Consider the following 10,683-nt stretch of genomic DNA (forward strand, 5'->3'; position numbering starts at 1 on the left):
CAACTCAGTCAATAGCAGAAATGAGGTCTTGATACATGCTACAATTGAATGGAGTTTCAAGACATTATGCTGAGTGAAATAAGTCAATCACAAAAGGACAAATACTGTATGACCTCACTTATATAAAAAGACAAGAAAAGGCAAATGTATAGAGACCAAAGTTTGTTAGTGGTTACCAGGGGCAGGAGGGTAGTGGGAAGTGGAGTTAACAGTGATGGAAAAATCGCACTGATTAAGGGTAGGGTTGCACAGCCAATTATTGTACTTGCTGTCAGTAAGTTGTAAATCTGTAAAAAGTTGAATTGGCAAAGTTGTGTGACAGATACATTTACATCAATGACAAAAAAAAGAGTAGCTGCTGAGACTGCTTTTGTACAACCAAAAACCTCATGGGATTTGGTTCCTTGGTTTGAAGGTTTAAGGTCATGGTTTCATGGACATTCCAGTTAATTGGAGCAGTATCGTGTTTAGTGCTTCTGTTCTACCTCCTAGTTCGTTGCATAATGCATAGGGTCTTAAAAGCTTGTAAGTGGCCATCAAAGGCACAACAATTTGTCTCTATTCACCTGGAGCAACAGAGGAAAAAGGAGAGTCAGAAATAAGAGGATGATATAGAATGTATGGCTAATTGCCTTCATGAACAACTGCCTCCTTTGCCATGAGACCAGAAGAAATGGACGGTGCCCAGCTACTATTATTAAGCATTTTGATTGAAGATTCTATAGAAGAATCCTGATCAAAAGGGGGAAAATGCAGAACAGCATTTACTATTCTTATGGACTCCAGACTTTCTGGAGCCATAGAGGCTGGATGAACCCCTGAAAGTATTGCCCTGAGATAATCTTTAAACCCTAAACTAAAACTATCCCCTGAGGTCTTCTTAAAACCAATCAATAGTTTAGCTTAACAAGTAAAACATATCTGTCTTGAGCATTATGCTCTTTTAAGAACTATCTATATGAGATTAAAAGGAGCCCTGGTGGTGCAGTGGTTAAGCGCTCAGCTGCTAATTGAAAAGTTGGTGGTTCAAACCCACCAGCCACTCGACCATAGGAAGATGTGGCAGTCTGCTCCCATAAAGATTACAGCCCTGGAAACCCTATGGGGCAGTCCTACTCTGCCATAAAGGGTCGCTATGAGTCCGAATCGACTCAAAGCGAATGGGTGTATACGGGGTCGAAGTGACAACAACAACTCTTAGATAAGAACCTAAGGGGGAGTAAGTTTATGTTAATGAGGAGGAACAACTCAGAAAAGGAGGGTGAGAATGGTTGCTCAACTCAAAGAATGTAATCAATGTTACTGAATTGTACATGTAGAAACAGTTGAATTGGTGTCTATTTTCCTGCGTATATTCTCAACCAAAAGAAAATTTAAAAATTAATTAATTATTTTTTTTATAAAGAAATACTTAAGAGGTAAAAATGCTCACTGCTAGTGCTGGAAATGCAACTTCTGAAAAATTGCATGTTCCCCGACCAAGTGAACCAGAATCTCACAGGGGTGGATCTTCAAATGTCTTCAAACGTCCATGGTCTTCAAATGTCTCCCACCCAGTGATTCCCAATGTATAGCCAAGGCTGAGAGTAGCCACCCTTAGACCTTTCCACTCACAGAGTGGTCCTCCAACCAACAGCATGGACAACACCCGGAGCTTAATACAAATGCAGGATTTAGAACAGCACCCAGACCTACTGAACCAAAATCTCCTGGCAATTCATCGCGCGTTAGAGATTAAGAAGTTGAAAGGCTTAGAGTTAAACCAGGTCAATGATTTTCAACCAACCTGCACCCTCCATGAACTCTGAATATCTTCGAATGTGGCCCAAAAGAATGCCTGTGGAGACTCTAATGTAAGCCAGGCTGGGAACCATGGATCCCATCTGACCCCATTTCACTGAAGAGATGCTTAGGATCTCACCTGGGGCCAGTCATCTGTTCCATGAAAGCTGAGTGTTTGTAATGCTTGGGACGTTAGACTGGGGCTGTAGAGGACCAAGGACAAATCAGAAATGGGGCCTGCTCGTGGGAGCTTACAGTGCTGTATGGCAATAGACAAGGACACCAATACCTGTGCTGCAGTTAAGAGTGGGAAGTGCACAGTGCTGCGGCAGCCAGAGGGGATGCAGTCCTGAGCAGAGGGGGCTGAGGAGGGCTTCAGGAAGAGGTGGTAGGAGAGCTGGGTGTCACAGGAGGAGTCTTCCCCATTCTCTGTGCAGAAGGAGACCAGAAGAGGACATTCTGAGCTGAAAAACCAGAGGCCTTGTGCTTATATCTTGGGAAGGGAATGAGACCTTAAAAGTAATATTTTTACTCTAATTGCTTGTGATAGATAATTACATAATCACATCGCCTGGTGATTATCATAGTTGGCATTTTGCCACTGCCCATCCATGACAGACACAGTCATTGTCCCAGCCGGTAGGCTACTGCCCTCCATCAAACCAATGACTGAGCTCCCTCACTGAGGGACAGGTTATCTGCCCAATCAGAGGCCCAGTAGAGAAGTTTCCTTATGTGGGGCCTCTCACCTCTACGCAGGACTGGGTGAATGAATTCGTAGTACAACAAACCAAAATAAAAAAACCAAACCTGTTGCCTTAGAGTTGATTCCCACTCATAGAGACCCTATAAGGCAGAGTAGAACTGCCTCATAGGGTTTCCAAGGAGCAGCTAGTGGATTTGAACTGCCAACTTTTTGGTTAGCAGCCGAGCTCTTAACCACTGTGCCACCAGGGCTCCCCTAGGACCCCAAGCCCTATACAGAGAGGTTCCTCCAGTGCAGGGTGCAAATCTTCAGGCTTTTCCTAGGAACCCCTGCAGTACCAGCTCAGTTGCACATGATTCTGGGTTCCTGGGTGCTTCCTGCCTCCATTTCTCAACCCCAATTCTCCACTGACCCTCTATTTGCCCACCCAGTACAGGGAACTGTGCCACTCCAGGCATTGCTGATGGGATGATGCCCCCAAGAGAGGGTACAGGAAAGAGGGTTGAGACAATTGGTGATTAACATGTACTGAATTCTCTCTTTAGCTTTGATACCTGGCCAAGTGCTACTCATTGGAGTAAGCATTTTAATCTTCACAACACCCCTGTCAGGCAGGTACTGTTATTATCCCGTATCACAGATGAGAACACTTAGGTTTGGAGAGATTTAGTCGCTTGTAGGTCCTATAGCAGTAAGTGATAGAGTTTGGATTTGAACCCACTGGTCAAAATCTGGAACCTATGTGCTTACACATAGTGCTAAAGTACCTGCCCCAAGCAAGGTAGAAAGCCCAAGAGTGGGAGAAGTATTTGGCAGGCTGCGATGTCTGAGCCTGCAGGCAGATGGAAAGCTGGGGCTGGGACTGGGGTGTAGGGTAGAAAGGGCTGAGCCTTCCATTCTCAAGGTGAGTTGTTAACATCTGATCTAGGTCTGAATGTGAAGGCCAAAGCCCCGGAGAAATTCAGCATTCATGGTGGGGATCACAAAGTTTTGGCCCTGGACTCTGAAACCCTCAAAGCAGTTCCCAATAAAAGCTACAGACATCCAGGTGACTGTTAGTATTGGTTGTGTTTTCTGTCCCCACCCACCAGGGTCAGGCTTTCCTCTAAGTGTGGTCAGCTCTGTGCTGTCCACACCTTTAGAGCCAATAGCTGGGAAGAAAATCCCCAGGGACCATTAGGAATTGGATATGGGTATGTAACGATGACTAGACCTGAGGGGAGCCTTTCTGGAAGGGCTGAAATTTAGAAGGAGCCAAAGCTCAGGCTCTGAACGAAGAACAGGCTTGGACCAGCATGATGGAGGTGGATGTAGGCCACAGAGCTAAGGATGGAGAGTTACACATTATGCCTAAAAGCCCAGCAGATAGGAGGGCACTTCCGTGCTCTGAGGACTGACCCATTTTTCTGACTATATGTTCCAGAGACCTTCTTTGTATTAGCTTCACACTTGAGGTCAGCCTGTGAAGAGAAAGGAAGTCTGATTCTCTTGGCAGTCTCTAAAGGAGAGCTCTGTCTCTGCTGTGACAATTGCAGAGGACAAAGCCGACCATCACTACAGCTGAAGGTGAGCATTCCAGCCCAATGTCTTTTATCCTTGACCACCCCAGAGTAGGAAGCCAAGATGCTTAATGCCTCTCCCTCTCCCCAAATTCTTATCTTGGCCAATATAACTGGAACATCTATGTTTTGTAGGATTTTATTTTAAAATAAGTTGAGAAATAGTCAGATTTGTTATATATAAACTAGTTTAGTTTTTTATTATAAGGTAGTCATGGAAAGGCACATAAGTAAGACCTAAAGACATTCATTTAGAACTGGAGAATCAGAATTAACAATTACAAGTAAAATGTTAATTCCGTGGTGAGAGTCCAAATTTTAGACTTCAGGCATTTACCTTTAACAAGTGGTCTCAGAAGGAAGGCGTGACCATGGCTAGAACTCTGCAGAGGTCCCTGGTAGCTAGGGTCCGAGGTCAGTGGCAGCAGGCAGAGTCTCTTCTTTGGAGAGTGTCAGAGTTGAGAGCGTGATACTTTGTCTTTGCCTTCTCTCAGTGAGTGAACAGACATCCAGTGCTTATATATGAATTTGTCACCTTGGCCTCACATGATAAGGGCCAGTGCAACATCAAGCAGTAGTATGTTACATCCTCTTTCCGGGTTAGAGATTAGTCGAATATATTGCATCTTTTCTTCGAGGTTAGAGAGTAGAAAGGTTGTTTATGACTTATGTCTCAAGGGTAGTTTACAAAGATCAAATATATGTTTTCTTTTATCACAGCATGCCTGGTCAAAGTCAACTTGAAGGTTGTTTACATTCTTCACATACTTCTATGTTTCAATTTCTAAAGTTAGATATTTTGTAAATAACTTTCTAACAACTTACAGGTTTCTACTGACTTATAGTTAATGGTTAGAGATACTCACAAAGGTAGACATATTTATATTTCTAAGTTCATATTATGAGTACTTATATAGATACATTTGAAAACGTAATAGTGATTTATACGGTATGTAATTTGAGAGCATTATAGAAACATACAGAAAAATCCTTTTCAGGAAGTATTGAGCAGAATAGTTTTCCTTCCACCCCTTGACTCCATGCTCCTTCCCAGGGAAGGAGGAGGAACTCCACACGTTGGTAAGGCAAAGAAGAAGAGCTGAGCACATACAAGCAGTCCTTTCTTCTTCTCTCTGGTCTCACTTACCCTGGATGTAGCTGCATTCTCCTCCTGTTCTTGCCCTCCATATGGTTGGCAGCACACTTGTGTCAGGGCCCAGAACACGCCCACTAGAGGATTGGTGGGTGTGAGGCAGCAGTTGGAGGCCAGTGTGTCTGTGCTGCAAACTTAGTCTCAGGATGGGCCATCCTTTCACTTCAGGGGAAATATAGTAGGAAGCCCAATTCTGGCTACAGTTCAAAGCTATATTCTCTAATCCAAAACTAATAATTCTTTACTCTTTTAAAACTATAGCACTGACATTTTGGTGTCTATCTGAATTCTGCATCTATCCTCCAATTTATTTTTAATTCTGGGGGAGGGGAGGGTAGGCCACAGAACTCATGATTACTTATCACCCCTTAAAATACCAGTACCACAGTTGACAACTCCAACTTCTTGGCAGTCTCTAAAGGAGAGCTCTGTCTCTGCTTTAAGGAGAAACACTCTGACATGCTGGGTTTTCGCCCTCTCAAAAGCTGTGCTATCTAACTAATCTCTTTTACCCCATAGAAGAAGAAACTTAAAGACTTGGATGCTCAGAAGGAACCAGCACTTCAGCTCTTCATCTTCTATAGGGCCAAGACAGGCTCCTGGTATACTTTAGAGTTGGCTGCCTACCCTAGATGATTCATCTGCACGTCCTCCAATTCTGACGAAACTGCTGGAGTGACAGATAGCCTCGGGAAAAGGAAGCACACTGAATTTGCCTTTCTTTGGGTTCACAAAGCTGAAATGAACTCCAATGATGACAGCAACTAGGAGACTGACCTGTCCAATGCCTTTCTATGCTGTCCCCTCTAACTCATACCAACTACAGAAGACCACGGAGCCTGCTCTTTGTCTGTGGGCCTTGTTTCTTTTTAGTAGTTTAAGAATTTGTGTTTTTAGGTCATAGAGAGAAGAATTTATTAATTACAGAGCTCTTAGAGGAAATAAGAGTCCCTGGGTGGTACAAATGTTTAATGCACTTGGCTGCTAACTGAAAGGTTGGTGGTTCAAGTCCACCCAGAGATGCCTCAGAAGAAAGGCCTGGTGATCTACTTCTGAAAAATAAGCCATTGAAAACCCTATGGAGCATGCTTCTACTCTGATACACATGGGGTAGCCATGAGTTGGAATTGACTTGAGGGCAACAATTTGTTTTTGGAGGAAATAAAGTTCTGAGTTGGAATGAGCCCTGCTTCTGCCTGTGTAGTGCCACTCTTGAACCGTCAGACAATCATAGTGTGTGTTGTACTTCATGGTTTGCAGCAAGAAGGGGCAGCAGGACTAATGCTATACTCCAAAATTTGCCATTTCTACTGGGTTTGACAGGTGGTGGGGGAATTGACCCTGGGGCAGGAGTGCACAGAATTGGTTAAGTCTGTGTCTAGGGCACAGTGTGCAAGGAAGAAAGGCAATAGCAAGTCACCACTAGCCAAGTGGTAAGTGGAACAGAGGGAGGGTCCTGGACAAGGAACAGGATGACCCAACATGTGGGAGAAGCAGAGAGACAAGGAATATGGGTCAGGTGACAGGCAGGAGACCAGGTAGCAGCCAGTCAACATCTAGAATGCCTGTTGTCCAGGGCAGGATCCATCACTAAGATGGGCTCAGGTCCTAGTAAAGGGCCATAAGCAGGCTGGCAGAACAGAAACTCAGGCCCTGGGAACAGAGTAAGGTGGTGGGAGGGAGTACTCAGTTTTGGAAGTTAGCTGTCTATAAGTTACAGTCTTCAATTACAATCAACAGTAATTGACTGTGGCTTACTTAAGCAAAAAATATACCAAAACAAAAAGAGCTTAGTGGAGGGATATTGGGCATATTAGTTTCCTAATGTTGCTATAGCAAACTACCACAAATGTAGTGACTTAAAACAACACAGATTTATTATCTGACTGCTCTGGAGGTCAGAAGTCTGAAATGGGTCTCACTGGGCTAAAATCAAGGTGTCAGCAGGGCTGTGTTCCTTCTGGAGGCTCTAGGGGAGAATTCATTTTTCTTGTCTTTTCCAGCTTCTAGAGGCCTCCTGCATTTCTTGGCTTGTGGCTCCCTTCCATCTGCAAAGCAGACAATGGCCAGCCAAGTCTTTCGCACGCTGCATCATTCTGACTCAGACTGTACTACCTCCCTCTTTCACTTATAAAGACCCTTATGATTACATTGGGCCCATCAGGATAATCCAGGATAATCTCCCCATCTCAAGATCTTAATCACATCTGCAAAGTACCTTTTTCCATATAAGCTAACATATTCACAGGTTCTGGAGATTAGGAAATGAAGATGTTTGGGAGCCATTATTACGTCTACCACATGGGTAACTTTCATAACCGAAGGAATGTGGAAGAACCAGGGCCAGAAAGGCACTAGCCAGAGAAGCTTTGGCCCCACCACTCAGATGGAAAATCACAAAAGATTCAAATTCCAAGGAAACCATGTGATTGCCCTAGCTGGGTCACGTGTCTGCTCCTTGGTCAGTTAAAGTCAGCACTCCTTAATCAACACTCCCTCCAAGACTGCCTCCAACGAGTGCAGTGAGATCCCTAGTAGAATTGGGGAGCTACTCCCAGAAGAAAGGCGTGTGGATGCTGCTGGGCAGGAAAAGACAACCCATGCCTCCCCTCAGTCTCCTCAGTTGTGAACTAGGAATAATGACAGTACCCAAGTCACTAAGGGTCACACGCAATGATGCCGTGGGAAGGGCTCTGACAAGCTTAGCTCCTTCTGTTTCTGATTCTGATGATGGTGATCAACACAGTCCAGTGGGAAAAAACAAACAAAACAGCATTTTAGCATTTAAAAATGTATCCACTTTGGAAAGAGAGGTGTGCCTTCTTTAATAACTACACGGAAACTCTTTTGCAACCAAGACACAATTATTCTCATTAGTCTCCAAGCCAGAGCTGTCCCACGGCAGTGGGTGAGGACTCTGGCTCTCCATCTGGTTATTTTTCAATTTTGAAAAATTTAAAAATATATAAAAAACATTCTTAATTTTACCACCCAGAATTTTAAACTGTTACTATTCTGTAATATTTTCTTCAAGTCTTTTTGTTTTTTAATAGAAGAAATCAGCTATTATAGATACAGTAGCATTATCTCTTTCTTGACTCAGTCCCTGTTCCCTTCTCTCATATTCCCAGAGGCAATTACATCATTTTGATGTGAACCTTTCCTGTTCCTTTTCTGATGCTCTTATATGTAGCTATTTATGAATAATATATAATTTTGTTTTTTGTGTTTTTTAAGTTTATAAGTGTACTCTTAAAAGTTTATACATATATACTGTATATATTGTTCTGTTTTCATTATTTTGTTTTTTATGTTTATCCATGTTGGCATTGTGGAAGCAGAATATTATAATAAACCCCTCTCTAAGAAAGGAAAATCTGAAAACTCCCTTCCACTTAATACGGGAGTCAGTTTTAATTAAGAGGAAAGTATGAAGAACTTGACCTGAACATTAAAGGGCTGTGTTGATTCTGGAACCAAGACATAAATTTCATCCCTGAGCTGATGAGAAAGCTGAAAGAGATCAAATATCTAGAAGCTGAATTAGTTATCTGCTGATGAATCAGGCTGAAGTGAAGCTTTTCAAGAGAGTGCCCGATGACTGTTGACCCCACTTGGATGGGTGCTGTGAGCAGGAGGGGCGAGTAAGACAGTCAGTGAACTTGAGAGCTTCTGAGTTGAGGCATCATTTGGTGAGGAGAATCCTGGGCCTCATCCTGGCTGCATCTAATGCTTGGACAATGGTGCTTGGAGTGCCTTCTTTAAAGCTTTAAAGTCTTGTGGATTTTCTTCCCTCTCTCTTCATGCACAATGATTAAATCTTCTCTTACTACATAGTTGGGTACCAAAAGACTTGACTTCCCAGCTTCCCTGGGGGTGGTCATAAGACACAGACATGGCCAGGGGGGTGTAGGAGTCTATCTAGGTAAAGCCTCACCAGCAGAAAGCCATGACCCCTCCCTGTTTGTCCTGACTGCTATGGAGACAAGTTGTCTGCTATGTAACGACAACCCCACGCAGCTTATTGCCCACATCAACACAAATTTACTACTCAAGAAAACTGTTGCCCAGGAAGATAAAAAAGTTGCAAGTAACTTATTGTTCATTCCAGCAACTTCCTGAATGATCCATTAACTCTTCAATAGAAGGCATCAAATGACAGTTTGTACCCCAAGATTCACTGAACCCCTCACCTCAAAATCCTCAACTTGCTTTGTCCACTAATCCTAAACTGTTATATCATAACCTTACTCCATCTTAACCAAGCCCTCACACTGAAAGATCCATCTTAATTCCAACGTCAAAATCTCATATATACCCTACCTTTGCACAGTAGTAGCCATGAAGATGAGGTATAGGTGACAGTGGAAGAATTCTTGCCTTCCATGCGGGAGACCTGGGCTCAATTCCCAGCCAATACACCTTATATGCAGCCACCACTCATCCATCAATGGAGGCTTCATGTTGCTATGAGGCTAAATAAGTTTCAGGGAACTTCCAGACTAAGACAAACTAGGAAGAAAGACCGGGCAATCTACTTCCAAAAATCAGCCAACAAAAACCCTGTGGATCACAATGGTACTATCTGCAACCTGTCGGGGAATGGTGCAAGATCGGGCAGCAGTTCATTTCTTTGTGCATGGATGTGGGAAATAATCAGCCTGGGAATGATCTGCACGCGGACACTCCCGAGCTGATTTCAAGGTCTCCAGGATCCGGACCGCACGTCCTGCACGCAGACGTGCCGTTCCCACCTGCAAACGGGAGGGAGCACCGAGTCTCTGAGAACTTGCTGATCTGTGAGCCTTAAAAGATAAGTTCGGATACTTACAAAAGTCTTGATGTGCTTTGAAGGAGAAAAACAACTTACCAGATATTTGGAATAATGCCCAGGCGGAGACCTTAAAATTAAACCACTGCAAGTCCTCGGGGCTGCAGTCTTGTTTGTCTTTGTGTGTGTCTGTCTTTTTTGTTCATTTCGCCGCCCAAAAACTGCTACACATGGAGTCACCCCAATTGGGTTGATGACAACTAAGAACACAACAACAAGCCATGACGATAAACCCCACCTGGAAAGCAGAACGATAGGAGTCTGGGTCATTGGTAACAACATAAACTGCTGCATCGGCTCTGAACCACCTATCTGCAGGCTTCTTATCTTATGAATCAAGTAAACTTCTTACAAGTTGAAGCCACTGTAATTGTTTTTCTGTTACTTACAGCCATACACATTGCTAACAGACATCAGTCTAGTACCGGGAAGTTGAGTGCAGAAAGTAACAGAACCTATAATTTGGACTTGACTCAGTGGAGGGTGTGGATATTGATCATTTCAAACCAGAAATGTATTGAACCATTTTATGAAAGGGCAAAAGATTTGGCCAAGGCCATCTGTACCTTGGGACACAGACCACAAACTGTCCAGAGGAAGGCAAATGGCAGGAAAGTTTCGGAATGTTGGTGTGTGCCAGTTACTTCTGCCT

The 10,683-nt window shown here is 43.6% G+C and overlaps 1 protein-coding gene across 1 annotated transcript; it reads left to right on the forward strand.

The window, feature by feature from the left end:
• The first annotated feature begins 2,393 nt into the window (after window positions 1-2,393).
• IL37 (interleukin 37) lies at window positions 2,394-5,968 on the forward strand. The gene is given in 4 exon segments (XM_012559218.1): window positions 2,394-2,421; window positions 3,417-3,536; window positions 3,912-4,054; window positions 5,720-5,968. Coding segments are annotated over 4 exon segments (540 nt in total).
• The last annotated feature ends 4,715 nt before the right edge of the window (window positions 5,969-10,683 follow it).

This window comes from Trichechus manatus, unplaced genomic scaffold, assembly GCF_000243295.1.
Source record: "Trichechus manatus latirostris isolate Lorelei unplaced genomic scaffold, TriManLat1.0 scaffold00219, whole genome shotgun sequence".
Taxonomy (NCBI): Eukaryota; Metazoa; Chordata; class Mammalia; order Sirenia; family Trichechidae; genus Trichechus; species Trichechus manatus.